The sequence below is a fragment of the Chionomys nivalis genome, chromosome 22 (assembly GCF_950005125.1).
Source record: "Chionomys nivalis chromosome 22, mChiNiv1.1, whole genome shotgun sequence".
NCBI classification, from domain to species: Eukaryota; Metazoa; Chordata; class Mammalia; order Rodentia; family Cricetidae; genus Chionomys; species Chionomys nivalis.
Window position 1 is genome coordinate 46379173 of NC_080107.1, and position 20251 is coordinate 46399423.

Below are 20251 nucleotides of genomic sequence, written 5' to 3' on the forward strand. Positions count from 1 at the left end.
ATATCTCCCATTTGGTAGAGGTCACCAGATACATTGTATAGACAAGAACACAGAAACTGGAATTCGGCTGAGCACAATGGGGACTGGCAATCAATTAGTAATGTCTGCCATGAGTGTAGCAATAGCAGTGATGATGTATGTGTTATCTTCTCCAGGTGGGTCTTATAAGATATGCGGTTTCTTTGTGAGGAACTAGTTCTGCTTCAAAGATCTCTGGGAGCCGGGCGGTGGTGGCGCGCGCCTTTAATCCCAGCACTTGGGAGGCAGAGGCAGGTGGATCTCTGTGAGTTCAAGACCAGCCTGCTCTATAAGAGCTAGTTCCAGGAGAGGCTCCAAAACCACAGAGAAACCCTGTCTCGAAAAACCAAAAAAAAAAAAAAAAAAAAAAAAAAAAAAAAAAAAAAAAAAAAAAGATCTCTGGGAGAAGAAGCCTTTTTTTGTGGGGAGGGTTCTTGGGACAAAATGAACATCTGAAAAAACCAGGACTGTGTAGCTCACTGTTGTCTCTCAGCCCTAGCCAGAGCCACAGAGAGCCAGCAACTCAGTTCCTTCTTGCTTCACAGGTCCTCAGATTTTTCTGATGTCATGCTCTATCCTTCTGTTTACTCTCGTGGGCCTCTGGCTCCCCACTAGAGGCAGGGAACACTGGGAGGTGGATACTTGTATATTAATCCCTGGCATCATGAGCTGGGAGAGGTTGCTGATCTTATGCCTTCCCTTCCCTTTCCTCCCAGGTGGCTGGATGCTGAAGGTGACCCCGGCCCGGGAGCAGGACAGAGGCCTCTACTCATGCCTGGCCAGCAATGAGGCAGGGAAGGCACGCAGGAACTTCAGTGTGGAGGTCCTGGGTAGGACACACTCTATGTTCTTAGGAGCATCAGGAGCCTCTTCTTCCAGCTGGGACGCCAGAGTGGGCAGAGATGGAGGAGGCTGGACCCGGTTTTCCTTGCTTTATCAGAACCTCTGCTCTGGGGGTGGGGAGAGGCTCAGCCAATGAAACGCTTGCTGCGGAAGTGTGAGGACCTGAGTTTGATTCCCTAGATCCCAAGTAAAGGAAAAATGATCTGAGGGTTGTAGCACTCGCTTAGAACCCCAACACTTGGTGATGGAAATGGGAGGATCCCTTGGGGGCTCTGGCTGGCCAGCCTAGCCTGCTTGGCAAATTCTGGGTCAGAGACCCAGGATTTTTTGGTTTTGTTTTTTTAAAGGTGAATGCTTCCTGAGGTTCACCTTTGACCTCCATGTGCATATGCATTCCCATGCACATGTGAACACACTATATACTCACACAATATTTACATACAGCACACATACCATACACACATCACAAACCACACCATACATACATACACATACCACACATGTACATACACACATACATAGACCACACACACATATATATATATACATGCACCATTTATACAAACACCACACACATATACACACATCACATACCACACACACACATACACATACCATATACACATACACATATGTACACCACACACACACATATATACACACACCAAGCACACACCATATACACAAACACCACACACACCATATACCACATACACCACACACACACCACAAACATACACCACACACACGTATACACACACATTATCACACTCATATACAGTATATCACACACACACCATACACACAAACACCACCACACACACCATATATACGCATACCACACACATACACACATACCACACATACATGTCTAATACCACACACACACCATACATATAAATACACATACCACACACATATACACCACACACACATACATGCACACCACACACACACCATACACACAAACAACACACATACCATATATACGCGTACCACACACACACATACTTGCATACCACACACACAGCATACACACATATACACATATCACACAAACACATACACACCACACACATCATACATACACATACCACACACACACCACATACACACACACATGTATACATACCCTCTATACTGAAGCTGCCCTGATATTTTCCAGAAACAGTAGGGATTAACCCAAAGTGGGGGGAACAAGTATTCTCAACCCCACACCGACTTCTCTGTCCGGAGTCTCCTCAGAGCAATTCATTAGACTGACTTCTGGGTAGGAGCAGATATGGGCAAAATGGGGAAACTGAGGCACAGCAAACTCTGTTTCCTGTTCTGTGGATGGATAGCCGGGGTGGGTCACCCAGCTGGAACCTGTTTGCCTTCCTCCTCCTCCTAGTTCCTCCCAGTATTGAGAATGAAGACTTGGAGGAGGTGATCAAGGTGCCCGAGGGACAGACTGCTCAGCTGGTGTGCAATGCCACAGGTGAGGACTACTGCACAGTGGGCCTGGCTTAACTGATCCCCTACCCCGACACCTTGCCCTGCTCCTCGCTGAGCTCAGTCACCTGCCAGAAGCTTCCACGGGGCCTCTCTGTCTGGTCCCATTACGCTAGGACTTCCCTGCCCCTGCACTGACCACACAGGACCATAGAGATCTGTAATGTCTGAGCTCCTCTAGGACCAGACCCTTGAGTCCACAGCTCCCCTGTGGCCTGGAAAACCAGGCTCCCTCTGATGCCTGAGGGTAGGTGGGTGAGAGGGAATGTGTCTGAATAAAGAGAAGCGCAGTGAATGAGTGGGTGGGGACATAGATAGGCAGATTTTTGAATAAAGATGACAGATGAATGGAAGGATGAGTGGTAGGATAGATGAGTGGCTGGTACATGGGTAGGAGGAAGGGATGGATGGATGGATGGATGGATGGATGGATGGATGGATGGGAAGATAAATGGATATGTGGATTGATAAGTGTGCCTTAAGTGGGTGGAAAGATGGATAGACAGATATGTATATTATGGATAGATGGAGATAGAAGGATCCATGTATGAGCAGTAAGGTAGGAAGATGAATGGAAGGTGGATAGAAGAAAGGAAGGGTAGATGGATGAATGGATCTTGCCTCTTTGTCCCAAGCCATTCCTGCCCCATCCCCAGTGAGCAGCTGAATTCCCAAAGAAGGGCCCTGGCTGTTCTGCTGCCATCCTGACTGGGGATGGAAACTCCACATCTGTGCTGGCCAGGGCCGCCTCTAGCCCCTGAGCCATCTGGTCTGAGCTCACTGAATGATCTGTCTCCTCTTCATAAAGGCCACCCACCACCAAAGATTACATGGTTCAAAGACGGCCAGTCCCTGTCTGTTGGAGACCCATATGAGATGTCCCCAGAGGGTACCTTCCTGTGGGTCCCCCAGGCCAACATGTCCAGTACTGGCCACTACTCTTGCGTCGCTGCCAATGCCGTGGGGGAGAAGACCAAACACGCACAGCTCACTGTCCTGGGTGAGTGTTACGCCTCCACAACCACCTGGGTTTCCACAAGAAACCACTGTCATTCTGTTTGCTACTCCAAGGGTAACAGTAAAAATACCAGCGAGCAGCCAGGTGTCAGATCTCCATAGCAACCCCAGCTGGGGACCAGGCTTTCAGCATAGCCTCTTCCATGACAATTCATGCTCAAACTGTAGCCATACCTGCTGCAGAAGCAGGGAAAGGAAACTTCAAATCCAGGAAGCAGTTAGCCAAAAAGTCTCCTCCTCCTCAGCAGAACCAAGAAAGTTTAGGTTGAATAAGAGCGAGACCACATGTTGAGTCCCTAAGAGGCACAGGAGAGTCCTGCAGTGTGACTCCATGGTGGAGGAGGGTGTGGGCGCCCTGAGCTTCTGTTCCCCATCTATTCACAACTGCAGCACCAAGGATAAGCCTGTGGCCCTAGCTGTCCTGGTCCTCAGGGTCTTTGGACCTGGTCCTAACTGTTAACCAAGGCCTTCCTGCCCCCCTCCAGTGGTCCCCACCATCCTGGGAGCGTCTGAGAATGCCATCGAGGAAGTGACTGTGACCATCAATAATCCCATTTCCCTGATCTGTGAGGCACTGGCCTTCCCATCCCCCAATATCACCTGGATGAAGGATGGGGTGCCCTTCAAGGCCTCTAAGAACATTCAGCTCCTCCCAGGTGATGGCCCTAGGGTGGGCTTTGAGAAGACACAGGTTGGGTTGGTCTGAGCGCTTGTCTATGGTGAAGCCCTGTTTTGGGGTAACTCTGGCCCCGGCTCCCCAAGCAGGTACCCATGGTCTCCAGATCCTGAATGCTCAGAAGGAAGATACTGGCCAGTACACCTGTGTAGTCACCAACGAGCTGGGGGAAGCAACAAAGAACTACCATGTGGAAGTCCTCAGTGAGCCCCTACCATCTCTGGGACATTGGCTGGCCAGGCAGAAAAGTCCTGACCACATTTGAGACCTCAGGCACCTTCCTGTGGCTATTTTCCCTGGGAGTCACAGGCAGCTGGCGGGGGTGGGGGCAGAAACTCTTGTCTTGGTGATACTGAAAGGAAGGGATAGTGTTAAGACTTTGGTCATGGTGATCCAAATACTCCCCCAGTTCCGGCTTCCTACCACCACTTCTGGTGTGGAGATGCAACTTGGGGTCCCCTCAGTTTGATACCTGGGTCCTCTAGAGGCCACTCCAAGAATTTTTTGCTTCACCCCTGTCTCTTAGCGCTCTGTGACCTTAAGTGGGTACAGATGGGTTCCCTTCCAGAGTCCTATTCTACCAGCTTTGTTGTTAGGGAACCACCCCCAGGGCCAGTGGGGTCAGGGGTCTCAGGACCCTCCCAGGCCTGCTGCTCACACATCCTGTGGCTTTTCAGTTCCCCCTTCCATCTCCAAAGATGACCCTTTGGGGGAGGTCAGCGTGAAGGAAGTGAAGACGAAGGTGAACAGCACCCTGACCCTGGAGTGTGAGTGCTGGGCCGTGCCCCCACCCTCCATCAGCTGGTACAAGGATGGAAGGGTGAGTGCAGGGCTCCAGATGCCTTAGACTCTCATCTTTGGGCCTCACCAGCCCTGCTCAGACCTTTCCAGAAGAGCCCTGGAAGACCCTAGCCCCAGAGCTGGCTCTGCTCACCCTTCAGTGTTTCATTTAAAACAAAACAAAACAAGCAAACACTTTCCAACCATTACGTTATCCCGTCCACCCTTTTGCTTCTTTTCTACTGTTGAGGTCATGCAAGTTTGGCTTGACAAAGTCACCGCGTGGTCCCACCACTTTGTATTATGGTCTGATTTTTATTTATTAAAATATAGAGTAGGTTGCTGGGCGGTGGTGGTACACGCCTTTAATTCCAACACTTGGAAGGCAGAAGCAGGCAGATCACTGTGAGTTTGAGGCCAGCCTGGTCTACAGAGTGAATTCCAGGGCAGCTCCTGTCTCAAAATGTGTGTGTGTGTGTGTGTGTGTGTGTGTGTGTGTATGTGTGTGTGTATAAACATACATACATATTTTTGTATGGAGAGAGAGACGAAGGGAGAAAGAGAGAGAGAAGGGTGTACAGTGGTACCTGCTGGTAACCCCAGCATTTAGGAAGCTGAGGCGGGAGGGTCAGGAGTTCAAGGTCATCCTTGGCTACAGAGTGAGTTGGGGATCAGCCTGGTCTACAGGAGACCCTATCTCAAAACAAATAAGCAAAGGATCTTGGTTTTCATCTCTGTCCCTCTCTGTCCTCCCCCAGCCTGTGACCCCCAGCCAGCGACTCCATGTCCTGGGGGAGGGGCGGCTCCTCCAGATCCAGCCCACCCAGGTCTCTGACTCTGGCCGCTACCTATGTGTGGCCACCAACGTGGCTGGTGAGGACGACCAAGATTTCAATGTTCTCATCCAAGGTGTGTGCCACTGTAGGGTGGTCTGGGTGATAACAACCAGTAGCCCAAGACAGGATGCTCGCTCCAGGTAGAAAGACGGGGCTCATGGCGTTGACCGTGGCTGGAGCCCTGTGCCTTTTGGCAAGGAGACCCACATGGGCATTCCTCATCCACCATGGCTCGATGTCTCAGAAGCAGAATGTTCTGTGTCTTCTGTGGCTAAGGAATGAGTTTCAGAAGATGGGGGCTCCTGCCTCAAATCAGGATTAAGTCAGGAGGTAGGCAGGGAAGGAAGCAGGGAGAAAGGGAAGCTAGAAAGGGGGTCAAAGGGACTGGGGAGAGGTGGGGAGGGTGGCTGGGAGGGAGGCTAGGAGGGAGGCTGGGAGGTCGGAGACCAAACCAAGCTAAAGAAGGAAAGACCGTTACCACATAGCTCTGTAGTGGCCTGATGAGAAAGCATACTTTGTCCTCTACCACCTCTGCCCTCAACTGCCTCACCCTGGCCCTGTCACTCACTACTGGGCAGCATGACCTGGAGATGTCACTGGCCCCCCTGGGCTTTGGTGTCACCCTTTGCAAAATACAGGCATTCTAAGCCAGGCATGATGGTCCACTCCTTTAACCCAGTGTCTCGGGGCAAAGGCAGGTGGATCTCTGTGAGTTTGAGACCCGCCAGGGCTCCATAGTGAGACCCTGTCATGAAGAAAGAAAAAGAAAACAGGAGATCCAGCTAAAGCAGGTGACCTCGGGGCAGGTCCTAACCGCTGAGAGTGCCATGCCCCTGTGTACCAACAAATGAAGGAAGGCTGAGCTAGGCACTGCCCAGCGCCCTTCACAAAGCCTTTCCCTGTCACAGTCATTTTATCATTTTTGTTGTTGTTGTTGTTGTTTTGTTGCTTTTTGCCGTCGTTGTTTTCTGAGGTGCGGTTTCTCTGTGTAACAGCTCTAGCTGTCCTGGAACTTGCTGTAGACCAGGCTGGCCTCGAACTCACAGAGATCCTCCTGCCTCTGCCTCCCGAGTGCTGGGATTAAAGGCATGTGCCGCCACCGCCTGACCATTTTATCTTACTTCATTTTGTTCTTTTGAGCCGGTCTTACTATAGCCCAGGCTGGCCTGATATTTCACTGTAGCCCAGGCTGGCCTGATATTTCTAGTCCTCTTGCCTCATCCTCCTAAGTGCTAGGAAGACAGGTGTGACCTCTTCACCCAGCCACCAGGACTCTCAGAAGCCAGTGACAGGTGAACTCTACAGAGAAGGGGGCAGCTCCTAAAGCTTACAAGGCATCTCCATAGCCAGTCAGTCCCTGGGGGAGTAAAGAGAAGAAATGCCTTGACCTGCCTGCAGGCTGTAGCTTGTGTGGCAGGGTGTGGCAGCACCTCCCAGGCTGGTTGGTAACAGCAGTGAGCAACTTTAACCCTTTCTTATATTCCTAATGACTTGGTCTCTCTCCGTGCAGTGCCCCCCATATTCCAGAAGGTGGGCGATGTTGATGCAGGTTTTGAACGCCTGCTCCATGAGGAGGAAGCCCGGGGCAGGGTAACAGAATACAGGGAGATCGTGGAGAACAACCCGGCTCACCTGTACTGTGACACCAACGCCATCCCACCACCCGAGCTTACCTGGTACAAAGAGGGTCGGCCCCTGTCAGCCGCAGATGGGGTCTCGGTGCTGCAAGGTAGGCCATCTGCTACCAGCAATGTGACCTCAGGCGTCGTGTGTGACTAGACCTTCACTGGAATTTGCAGAGGATAAAGGTTGCTTGAGGTTGTTGCCTTTTGTACCTAGTTTTTAAAACAAGCTTCCCAGCCCAGGCCAGAGCCTGTATCTAGGCTTTGAGATCTGGCCTGGAACACTTGGAAAATGGCTTGAGTCTCTAGGGAGAGGTGAGTCTTTTTATGTAAAACATGAGGCAGGAAGATGTAGAAGGGAGCTGCGGGCTACATTCCTGCCACCCAGCTCCCAGCCACCTGGCTAGTTTATGCCCCAAAATAACGACACACAAACTGTATTCATATAAACACTGCTTGGCCCATTTCTATTAATGTGTGTAGCACCACGAGGTGGTGACTTATCTTGCCTAACCCATCTCTAATAATCTGTGTAGCACCAGTCTTACCAGGAAAGATTCAGCATGTCTGACCTGGCGGCTTGCTTCATGGCGTCTGCCTCACTTCCTCTTCCTTCCAGCCTTCTGTTCTGTCTACTCCACCCACCTAAAGGCTGGCCTATCAAATGGGCCAAGGCAGTTTCTTTGTTGGCCAATGACCTTCCTCCATCAGGAAGACACTGGGAGCACAGGCTAGCCAAGCATGAGAACCCTAGTTCAGCCCTTAGAACTCACAGAAAAGACAGGGCACGCCTATGATCCTAGCACGGGAGAGGCAGATAGGCAGGTCCCTGGAGCTCACTGGCCAGCCACTCTAGTCTCCTTAGGAAACCCCAGGCCAGTGAGAGACCCTGTCTCAGAAAAACAAAGTGGACAGCTTCAGAGGAGTAACACGCAAGTTTGACCTCTGCCTCCACGTGTTATGCATGTATATGCTCACATACCCATACACACATGTATACCTGCATTCATACAAGCATATGCAACACACACACATGCACACACATGATTGTGATTCCATGAAAAAACTTCTCTCTGGCTTTTGAGGACTATGCTGTCTTCATAGCTTACAGCTTATGAAAATTTTCTATTGTCGTCTTACCATTTAAAATATTTCCTTATTAGAGGTCCATTAATTATTTAAGTGGGCCTTATTTTGGAATATCTTTGGCAAACGGTTTTGAGTTGAAAGCCCCAGCATGAGGCTTAGAGATGCCTGGCTTCCCTGGTCTGCCCATCCCCGCCACGGACCACTGCTGTTGCTGTTCAGGCCCCACTGACTGTACCAAAGGGAATAGGTAGTCTCCTGGCTTAGCGTCTGCGTGGTGGCCTGCCGGATCCAGACCAGCACTGGGGCTGGGTGGGGGACAGAAGGTTATCACAGTCTGTGATGAACAGTTGCCCCAGGCTTTGAACTTGGCCCTTGCAGGAAAAGGAACCCTTAGATCCCTGGGAGGTGCCACATGTAGAGGCTTGTTGTCCACACTGGAAATCCTGGACTGACTCCTAATCCTGCTGCTGACCTCAGACGGGGACTCTAGTCTCACATCCTGTTATTCTAGGCTCCGTCATGGGGAGATTCTTAATGCAGACCCAAAACACAAGTTGATCCCAGCTATCAGTTAATCCCTGTCCGCAGCCACTGACTTGGCCCCACACGATAATACTGACCTCCAACCCCACTGCTGACCTCTAACCCTGGCTACCAACTCTTAGCATGTTAAAGATGTGGTCACAAGATAAGCTGAATGTAGATCCTGATCCCAAATTAAGCCAAGATCTCACCTGAGCACCACTGTAACCTTGGCCTCCCCGCTCCCCCACCCCCACCCCATAGCTTTGCTTATTGGGAGCCCTTGTTTCTGACATGGTCAAGCTACCACAGCCTTGGCTGGTGACTCCCCACCTGGAATACATAGCACACAGTGACCCTAGGTAGGTAGAGACCAGGTTCTGCTCTTGGTTGCCTCCTGGTCTCAAAGGGTCCCAGGCAACTCCTCCCCTGCCCCCAGCAGCCACTGCCCTAGAAGCTAACCCTGCCTCTGAGAACATTTCTTCTTGCATTAGACCAGCCAGCCGACCCCTCCCTCTTGCTAACCCTTCCAGGAGCTTTATTTTCCCATCTGTGAGATGGGCTACCAACAGCACTTCACACTATAGAGCCTGCTCCCGAGACCGGGTGCCATTAACTACACACGGACTTGATCCTCCCTTGATCTATGCTCCGGGTGGATCGAATCTGCTCACTTCCCAGATGAGGCAGGGAGTGATGGTGACTTGGGCCCTCCAGAGGAGAAACAGCTCCCTTGCTTTGGGTTAAGGGCTTTTGTTCCTGAGCTCAGGCCCCTGTCCTGTGTCCCTGCAGGAGGCCGAATCCTGCAGCTGCCCCTGGTCCAGGCAGAGGATGCGGGCAGGTACTCGTGCAAGGCTTCCAATGAGGTGGGCGAGGATTGGCTCCACTATGAACTGCTGGTGCTGAGTGAGTAGCCAGGAGGGGCAGGGAGGCGCTGGTCCCAGGGAGGCCTCCTTCTCAAGGGCCCTAGGGAATGGGAAGTTCAATTTCTCTGTGCTCAGGTCTTAAACAGGATTGCAAACTTGGTTTCTGAAGCCAGGTAAAGGCAGTTTAAAGTGTCCCAGATGGCTGCTTTCTTACTGTGTGACTTTGAACAAACTTTGACCTCTCTGAAGCCCAGAATTCTTAGCTGCTTCCAGGCCTGACAGATTCAGTGAGGAGGGCACAAGGACCTCTGGCGAGCATCTGGTGCCAAAAGCTTCTCTCACCTCCACCATGTTCCACCAGCCCACCACCTACACCTTGTCTCTTTCTCCTCTCCTACCCAGCACCGCCGGTGATCCTGGGGGACACACAGGAGCTGGTAGAGGAGGTGACTGTGAACGCAAGCAGTACCGTCAACCTGCGATGCCCAGTTCTGGGGAACCCAACACCCACACTTTCATGGCTCCAGAATGGACTGCCTGTGTCCCCCAGCCCACAGCTTCAGGTCCTGGAGGAGGGGCAAGTCTTGCAGGTAGGAGCAGACCCCTCTCAGGGTAAAGGCACAGGGAACCAAGGGGCAGTGTCATCTGGGCCACAGAAAGGCCCGTTAGAGTATGGGGGTGTCTTCCGCACAGCAAATGGCACTTGTGAGGAACCCAGCCGGTCACATAGGGCTGCCTAGTGTTCATAAGTAGCAGTCACTCCTGCCAAAGCAGGAGCATACCTAGAGCCAGCCCAGACCTGGGGTGGCAGCACCATGTAATCCCTGACTACAAGGAGCTAGACATGCACAGGCCCCTCCAGAGACAGCACAGCCCCCACATGGCCTCCTTGTCCATTTAGCTAGACAACCAACCAACGCCAGTTTCCCTCCCCAAAACACCACACAGAGCCCCAGACAGGCCTCAGAGGGACTGTTCCTGGCCACTGTGAACACCCGTGGCCCCACATGTCTGCTGTGGGGAGATGGGGATGCTCATGGCTGTGTGGGGCCAAGCCGTGGAGCCTCTGGATCCATTCAGAACTGTCAGCCTTGGCCTCAGCACTGGTCTCTGTACCCTCAGGTTTCCACCGCAGAGGTAGCTGATGCTGCCAGCTACATGTGTGTGGCGGAGAACCAGGCGGGTTCTGCAGAGAAACTCTTTACCCTCAGGGTCCAAGGTGAGATGGCTGAGAGGGGCGTCTGTGTGTTCCTTGCCTCTCCCTGAGGGTATTCAAGTACTCAGAGTTCAGTGACTGCAGCCTGGCCCCAGCCACATCCCCGGACAGAGAACATTTGGGAGATTTTAGTTATATTTGGACCAACCTCAAGTGGCTGGGAGCAGTTTTGGAGGGGATGATGTCTCAGCTTTGGGGGGGCGGTGTTCTTCTGAGGTCTCAGCATTGGGGGGGATGTTCTTCCAAGGTCTCAGCATTGGGGGGCGGGAATGTTCTTCCAGGCTTCAGCATTGGGGGGGGGGTGTTCTTCCAGACCTCAGCCTTGGGGGGATTCTTTCAGGCCTCAGTTTGGGGGTGATGTTCTTCTGAGGTCTCAGCACTGGGGGTGTTCTTCCAAGGTCTCCTAGCATCATTAGTGAGCACCCACTGTGCATCAGACGTGTGTCTAAGGGACTCCTTCCCGCAGAAGGAGTTGGCCTGGCTTTACAACCTAGGTGAGAGGGTCTTACCACCCCAAGTCTGCTATTGACCTCTATGTCGCCATGAGCCCAGATGTGGGCACAGCTGTATCCCTGAAGCCCCAGTAGCATCTGAGTTCTGCCACTGATAGCTGTGTGGCTTTGGGAGAATGGCTGTGCTGCTCTGATCAAGCCTCTCTGTGCTCTGTGCAAAGTAGCTCTGACTAGTAAAGCTTGCCCTCCTAGGGCTGTGTGGAGACACCTCAGGGGTGACTCTGGGAGCTTAGGCCGGCTCCTTGGTGTATCCCCTTCCCCCAGCCCTAGTCTGTGCCCCCAGTGTAACCTCTCATTTCTGCCCCCATCCAGTCCCACCACAAATCTCAGGCTGGCACGCCGACAAGCTCACCACCACCCTCAACAGCAGTATCTCCCTCCCCTGTGAAGTTCATGCTCACCCAAGCCCTGAGGTCACGTGGTACAAGGATAGCCAGCCCCTCTCCCTGGGACAAGAGGTTTTCCTCCTTCCTGGTTGGTAAACTGAGGCCTTATGCCCAGCTCAAGGCTCTGGTGGGGAGTTCAAGATGTCCCAAACCTGGGACAGGGCTGTATTCACGGGAGGATTAGGGACTGAGAGTGTTCTGGGGTCCTGTGGCTGCTGGTGCAAGGGCCGTTGTCCCGCAGGCACCCACACACTGCGGCTGACACGGGCACAGCTGGCTGATTCCGGAACATACCTGTGTGAGGCCCTCAATGCTGCAGGCCGAGACCAGAAGACGGTACAACTCAATGTTCTGGGTACGTCCTGCCCCACCTATGCCATCTTCCATTCTTCCCAGGAGCCCCCAGGGAAGCCCTTGTCCCCCTCAAGGGATCCTGTTGAAGAAGCATGGACACACCAGGGTTTGATGCAGCCATGCACGGGCTTGCTCGGAGACCTTGGGCTGTGTCTTCCCATCTGAGCCCTAGATGTCCTGTCTGTAAGGTAGCAATCTGTATGAAAACGGGAAGAAGGAAATGCAGCCCTTGACCCATGGCGTGGCTCACAGTGAGCTCCAGTGGTGGTCAAGTTGAGGGAGTAGAGCGGTGGCTAACCTCAAGAGCTAGGCCAGGAAGGTCCAAGATTCTTGGCTTGTAGCCTTTGACAGCACTCAAGGTCTTTGGAATTCCCTGAGGGAAAGCTGGTCTGCAGTGCCAGCAGCCAGGGCTCTCTGGAAGGTTCTTTGTAGTTCTGGGGCAGGTTCATTCATTTGTAAATGCATGGCTCTGCCAGGGCCTGAGGGCTCACATCTGGCTGTGGATGCCTACTTGAGTGCCAGGGGCCAAAGGACCACCAAGGAGGGGCAGTGTCTAGTCAGAAGATTAAAAAATAAAAAGCCTGCTGTCAGCATCTTTCCTGCCATCTCGGTGTCAGGTCATCTGTGGCCACCAGAAGGCTCTGGTAGACTGGCCCAGGTTTGCTTCCTCCAGCAACCCTGGGTCAGGTCCACCGTTTGATTCAGTGGGCCTTCCTGGGCCATTAATCCATGGTGGTATTGGGGCTGTGTGAGCAAGGCCATGGTGCCTCACTGGGCTCTCCTGCCCTTAGTTCCCCCCAGCTTTAAACAGGCTCCTGGAGGCCCCCAGGAGGCCGTTCTGGTCAGAGCAGGGGATAAAGCCACCCTGAGCTGTGAGACAGACTCACTCCCAGAGGCAGCTGTGACCTGGTTCAAGGACCAGCAGCCCCTAGGCCTGGGGCAGCGGATTCAGGGCCTGCAAGGTGGACAAACACTGGAAATCTTGGACTCGCAGGTCAGTGGCCATGGACTATCTGGACAGTGGACACAGCACCTCCTGACCTTAGAGGCCTGAGGGGAGGAGCTGGGAGGTGTGTGCTAAGGTGTGGGGATGTCATCTTCTTGACCCAAGTAAATGCACAGGCCCCTGCAAGTGACCTGGGAAAGGCCTGGAGCAGCCAAGAGCTGAACTCCAGCCCCAGCTCAGGTCTGCCTTACAGTGATCTAGAACAGAACCTTCCACACCGGTGTAGGTCAGGCTGAATGCTGAATGAATATGCATCTCTCCCCTAGACAGCCCCTCTGGGCTCCTACTTTCTGACCCAGCTCTAGCCCCACAAAGGGCAAAGCAGGGCATAGTGAGCCAAATCTGCTCTCCTGACCTCCAGGGTCTCTGCTTCCTAAGGCTCTGATAGAGGCCAGCAGGTCCTATCTCCTATAGATTCCCAGCCATGGCTTCTCTCTCTGTGGAATCTGCTCCACACACCAACCCCATGTGTTCTTTTATCCCAGGTATCAGATAAGGGAGTGTACAGCTGTAAAGTCAGAAACATAGCTGGAGAGGCCACCCGGACCTTCGTTCTCGCCGTCCAAGGTGAGGCCCAGCCTGGATCCCAATATTGTAAGAATAGAGCCTTTCTTGGCTCTTGGAGTTTATCTTGGGAGAGCTAGGATCCTGGAAAACCTAACGGCCACCAAAGCCACTCCAAACCAGCAGCTTTAGGGTTCTTGTCTCGTGAATTCAGAGAATGAATTCCACAGACTCCAGAGGATGAATGTTAGGGTTTATTTTACATTCACAGGTTGGAGAGACAGACAGACAGATGACAGACAGACAGACAGACAGGCAAGGAGGCCAAACTCCTGTGCAGTAAGAGTTCACTCAGTGGTAAGGGTACCATTGAGGTGCTAGTACGGGCTTTTTTGAAGGATTGTGGCAAAAACTGTGTGAGACCTGGGAAGAGTGAGTTAGTTGGTCAGCCTGGTCCTTTCTCTCTTTTGGTTACGTCCTCATGCACAGCTTCCAGGTAAGGGTGAGCGATCATGAGAAGCCAGGAACTAGGACTCTTCTGGAGTTCCTGGCTTCTAGCAGGGGCATTCTTAGAACTACTGCTCTGAGGTCCCTGTCCCGCCTTGTCAGTCCCTACCCTCTGTCTGTCACCCCAAGCAGCTCCCAGGGCTGCCAGGGATAAGATCAGTGACTGGAAAGAGGCCCTATTGCCAGGGACTAAGTGTATGAGAGCTGGAATTCTAAAAACCAAGATGGAGATGGGGCCGTAGCACGGAATCAGGGGCTGTGCATGCCTGTAATCCCACTACATGGGAGGGAGGTAGAAGCAGGAAATTAGGATTTAAAGGTAGATAGCTATTTTCAGACCAAACTGGGCTACTAGAATCTTATCTCAAACCAACAACAAGCCTAGGACTCTTCCTGTAGCATGCTTTGAAGGACTTGGTGGGATAATTCTGTTCCTTTGCCCTCCGGGTTTCACACAAACACAGAACCTTCCCACTGGGCATTCTGCAGGCACTAGTCTGCTGTATAGATTAGGCACTGGGCACGTGCCTGGCAGCTAGATGAGGGAAATCTAGGAGATCAGATGCCCCTCAGGACTGTTGGTCTGTGAGCTGTGTACCTGCCATCTTCTGGCTGAGTGGGCCATCTGGCGCCCACTTGTAGAGACTTTGAAAGAGTCACCTGTGGCTTCTAGAGCCATCTGTGGATAAAGCAGCTGCCGTCTCCATCAACAGCAGAATGTTAGACAGAAACCGCAAGAAACTGGAGAGCAGGGAAGAGTGCAGAAACCTGCCTTCTTTCCCACAGTGCCCCCAACATTTGAGAGAGCCGAGACGGAGATAGTGAACCAGGTAGCTGGGCGGCCCCTAGTCCTCATTTGTGATGTGTCGGGGATCCCAGCTCCCACTGTGACTTGGCTGAAGGACAGAATGCCTGTGGGTGAGTATCCACGTCCTGCTTGTCATTCAAGTGCAAACATGTCTTCACTCAGCACAGGAACAATGGAAAGCCAGGACACTGCCAGTTATTAACGTTCTAGTCACAAACCAAGGGCTCGGACTGTGGTGGTTCACGCTGTAACCCCGGCACTGGGGAGGCTGACCCGGAAGGAGCCGTAGTTGCTGTGATAAAAGCAGGTTTACGGGAGAGAGGGTTTATTTTAGCTGATGGTTCCAGAGGGCCGAGTCCATCATGGCAGAGAGGAAGGACAACAAGCTGCAGGCATGGTGCTAGGTGCAGGAAGCCAAGAGACCACATCTTTAATTGCAAATAGGAAGCAGAGAAAATTATCTGGAAGTGAAAGGCCATGAATTCTCAAAGACCTCCCCCAGCGATGGCTGCCTGTAACTTTCCCAAACACCACCACCAACTGGGGAGCAGGTGCTCAAATACCTGAGCCTATGAGGGACTTTCCCCACCCAAACCTAATGAGGAATCCCCAGAGCCATTAGTCATCCCCCTATTCCCTGCAACTCCCCACCCCTCTCTGGCGGTCCGCTGGCGGTCTCTGTGGAAATGCTGTTCTGGACATTTCATTCTGATGGCATCATGTCACCCTGTCAGGCACCTGCCTCTGCCTTGTTCTGCTTTAGCTTGAGACTTTGAAAGCTCACTGGGGAGCCTGGATCAGTATTAATTTTTTAGAAATTCATTTAATTATTTTTCATCGTTCCTTTACATAATATTCCATATGACCCTGTAGCCCTGGCTGGTTTGGAACTTGCTGTGTAGAACTAGGCAAATCTTAAACTCACAGAGATTGGCCTGCCTCTGCCTCCCAAGTGCTGGCATTATAGGAGTGAGCATGTAGCATTGTGTCTCTTAGCCAGCCTTTGGGCTGTAAAGGCGAGGCCACCATGAGCTTGTCGTACAGGTGTTCGTGGGTGTTCAGGGTTGGGGGGGGTGTTTTTATCTCTCCTAAGTGGACCCTTGAGTTAGCCTGGCAGCAAACCCTGCCTGTCATGCCTCCAATTCTTTGCATATGCTGTTCCCTTCCTGGAATGCCTCATGGTCTTGTCTGCTTGCACCTTGCTGGTTTCTACTGAAGCTTTGTCCCAGAAGCCCCTGTTGTGGTGCTCTTTGTAAGCCTTGCTGCCCTCCTGCCCTCCCCTGCCCTCCACCTCCCGGCTCCCTGACTCAGAGCTGTACAGTTACCAGCCCTTGGCAGCACTGCATCTCTGTGACACATTCCATGCTTCTTGGGGACAGGGACCATGGTGCTCCCCTTTGACGCCCAAACTCCCTGTGGGGCACAGGGGCCAACTGGTCCAGTCGAGGTCTCCATTGCTGAAAGACTGCCTGGACGGGGGCAGGGTGGGATAAAGGGAGGGTTGGTACAATTAGAAACTCTTCCAGGACAGACCCACAATGAGGGATTCCAAGCTGGTGAGCAGAGCCCCAGGAACCCCAAGGGTGACTCATGTTAGGGCCACTGAGTGTCTGGTTCCCCTTGATCCATGTAGAGGAGGACTGGGCCTCAGAACAGGCCCTGGAACCCGAAGGTGTGGGACCTGGGGAGAGGTTCCCTGCCTGGGGTGGGGTGGGGGGACATTGTAAGAAGTGGAACAGTTAGAGGTGGGTTGAGGAAGGCGGTTGTGGTGATTAATTTAATTATCAACCTGACATAGCCTAGGATCACCATTGAGAGAGTCTCAAAGTGGGGATATCTAGATCATGTTGGCTATGGGCACATCTGTCAGGAATTGCCCCGTGGCATGGGGAAACCCAGTCAGAGAATGCATGGCACTATACCCTGGGTTTGGATCCCAAACTGCATACAGGTAGAGAAAGTGAGCCGAACACAGGAGTGCATGTGTTCATTTCCCCCTCTGCTGCAAATGCCACCAACTGCTTCTAGTTCCTGCCACTTTGTCTTCCTCTCAATGGCTTACTGTTGCCTGGAACTGTGGGCCTGACTGCTACCCAGAACCATGGACCTAATAACCCCCTTTTTTCTCTATGCTGTCTTTGGTGGGGTAGTTTGTCCCAGTCGAAGAAACGAAACTAGGCCAGTGGGAATCTACAAAGGTGCTTCTGACCCACTGGGCCTCAGTTCCCCTATCAGTACAGGGGGTACCGGATTCAGGGGCTTTCCCTCCATTCCACAGAGAGCAGCATGGTGCATGGCGTGGTTTCCCGAGGTGGCCGCCTCCAGCTGAGTCACCTGCAGCCAGCCCAGGCTGCTACCTACACGTGTGTGGCTGAGAACGCCCAGGCTGAGGCCCGCAAAGATTTTGTAGTGTCTGTACTAGGTATATCTTGCACCTTATACCCCCTTCTGTTTGCCATATCCCAGCAACCCCTGCTGCTGCCAGGACCTCACCATAGCCTGTGTTATAGTGCCTCCTCAGATCCAGAACTCAGGCATGGCACAAGAACACAATGTGTTAGAGAAACAGGAGATACGACTAGACTGCGAGGCTGAAGGACAGCCACCTCCTGACATAACCTGGCTGAAGGACGGTGGTCCGTTGGAGCAGCATGTGGGGCCTCACCTCCGGTAAGGCCTGCTGATGCCTCTCGAAGCATCAGAACTGCCAACCTGTGTGTGCCTGCCCTCAGTGACTCCTCCCCATGCAGGTTCTACCTGGATGGCAGCTCCCTGGTGCTGAAAGGCCTAAGAGCAGTCGACTCGGGTGCCTACACCTGTGTGGCCCACAACCCAGCTGGGGAGGATGCCAGGCTGCACACAGTGAACGTACTGGGTGAGGAACTGAGGCTGAGGAGAGGCAGGTAGCCCCAGCGCCCTGGAGGCTCTTTGGGGACACCTACATGGGGATGAGTAGGTGGAACCAGGAACTTCCACTTAAGACCTGGTGACGTCCACTCTGTGGGCTCCCTGGGCCTTCAAGTCTTGTTCTCAAACAAGCATCACAAGCTTCCCAGCCCAAGGCTTCGCAGGGTGTCCGGAGAGAGGGCCATGAAAAGAGTGGTTGAATCTGGGCCCCAGAAGGTGGTGTTCACCTCTCCGAGGGTGTCCAAGACTCTAAGAACCTAACTGCAGTAGCTGGCAGTGGCAGAAGTTCAGGGCTGGTTGCTGCCGCCCCTCTAAACCCCTCATCTCATCCCTTTTTATCCACCACCCCAGTTCCTCCCACCATTGAGCAACGAGCTGGTGACACAGGGACCCTGGTAAGCAGGACTGGAGAGCTGGTGACCATGATGTGCTCTGTCCGGGGATCCCCGCCTATCCACGTGAGCTGGCTCAAGGACGGCCTTCCCCTTCCGCTCTCGCAGCGCACCCACCTCCACAGTTCTGGCCGCTCCCTCAGGTAGGCGCGCCGTCCTGCCTCTGGTCCCTGGTGGCAGCTCAGACTCCAAATGCTTCCATGTGGATATTAAAATGCAAATAATACAGACACAGAGGGGTTTATGGTGCCTGGGGAGACAAAGAAGACCCCACCACCCAATGGAACCTCAGAAATAAAAGAAGCCTTATCCTAAGGCCTGGTGGAGAAGGCATAGCCCGAGAGGACATCTGAGGGCATTGACTTGGCCTGGCAAGGTGGAAAGCCGTGGGGGGCTTCCTGGAGGAGACCTGAGCAAAACTGGTGGTTCTAGACATCAGCAAGCAAGAGAGTCTTGCAGTTATAGGAACCAGGTCTATAGGGGTAGGAAGTAAAGGCCCCAAATATGAGCTCTGAAGATAATTAAAATGTGTTAAGGAGATGGGTGGTGACGACAGAGGTTGTATGGTCAGGCTAACTGCTTGGTCTGTGGAGATAGCATTGGTGCTAAGGTGGAAAAAAGTGGAATTAGGGCTGAGTTCCATGGTGCAAGGTCAAAGGCCCCCAAGGTAATTGCAGGACAGGAAGACAACAGGAACAAATGCCATGATGGAGTCTTGCAGCTCCTGTCTTTCCATGGGTTCTGGGAGTCACTCAGATCACCAGGGTCACGACAAGAACCTTCACACACTGAGTCATCTTGCCAGCCTGAAAAGGGAAGTTTTTAGAAGTTTTTAAAGGCAAAACGAGGGTTGCACAAGATACTCTGAAACCACAGGCCTGAACCACAAGTCACTGACAAGAGTGGTCCCTGCCCATAGACTGCTCACTACGGAGCAGGTGTGCTCACGGGGAGTTTCTCACACGTGCTCAAAGGTCTGTCAGTCTTTGGTGGCAGCCACATTGGGCAGTCATGCACAAGAGCCCTTCCTTGACTGGCTGCTTTGGGCTTGACCAAAGGGCTTCCATTTTTAATCCGACCACTGATCCTGAGGTTCCCAGGCACAGGAGAAGATGCACTGTCTACTCAGAGCTTGGAGAAATAGCCTTTCGGGACTGTCAGCACATGGAAGATTCTGGAAGCCATATGGATGCAACTATCCACCCTATGTGTGCACCATGTCCCGGCTGCTTGGGCTAGGGCCAATCCTTTGGACTTGACAAGGACAGGGAGCATAGGAAGCCTCTGTCCTGGCTTTGGCACTGCAATCCTCTCTGGCCCATAGTAAGAGCAGCCCAGGAGAAGCTGGGAGGGGATCAGGAGAAAGGGGGCGGGGCCTGAGAGCAGGACCAGTAGATGGACACAACACAGGTGGATCCTGAGGACAAAGTGTGTTTGTCTATGCGGAGGATGTCTGTCCCCACAGTGGGACTGTAGTTTTCCAGAATTTGGGAGGCAGAGGTTTGGCCAAGGCAGTAAGGGCTGGAGAAGGCAGTGGGAGTGGGACCCAGGGAAGGGCAATTTGGGGCTTTGCTCAGGAAGCACTCAGAGGCTGGGAAAGGGGTGGGAGCCGCTAGAGGGTTCCCATTTCAGAATTAGCCTTTGAGAGATAAGAAGAGGAAGGGTGATCCATCCATTCAACCTCTTTCCCCCTCACCCCTCTCTTTCCCTCCCACCTTCTCCCACTTTTGGGGAGGGGGTTCAGAATTTCTCAGGTGCAACTGGCAGATTCAGGCGTCTTCACCTGTGTGGCTGCAAGCCCAGCTGGTGTGGCTGACAAGAACTTCACCGTGCTGGTACTCGGTATGGGGCAGGGTGGGACATGCAGTCCCCATTGGCTATGACAGATGAGAATAA

The 20251-nt window shown here is 52.8% G+C and overlaps 1 protein-coding gene across 1 annotated transcript in view; it reads left to right on the forward strand.

Annotated features, from left to right (window-relative positions):
• Nucleotides 1-20251, forward strand: part of Hmcn2 (hemicentin 2) — a 162110-nt gene that overhangs the window by 101915 nt on the left and 39944 nt on the right. Inside the window, 21 exon segments of the mRNA XM_057755127.1 lie at nt 735-848; nt 2255-2341; nt 3164-3355; nt 3858-4028; nt 4138-4251; nt 4726-4868; nt 5587-5737; nt 7175-7393; nt 9690-9803; nt 10166-10353; nt 10886-10982; nt 11804-11965; nt 12119-12232; nt 13023-13225; nt 13723-13804; nt 15035-15166; nt 17335-17478; nt 17567-17726; nt 17807-17931; nt 18315-18498; nt 20100-20197. Of these exon segments, the coding sequence (XP_057611110.1) occupies nt 735-848; nt 2255-2341; nt 3164-3355; nt 3858-4028; nt 4138-4251; nt 4726-4868; nt 5587-5737; nt 7175-7393; nt 9690-9803; nt 10166-10353; nt 10886-10982; nt 11804-11965; nt 12119-12232; nt 13023-13225; nt 13723-13804; nt 15035-15166; nt 17335-17478; nt 17567-17726; nt 17807-17931; nt 18315-18498; nt 20100-20197 (2994 nt within the window).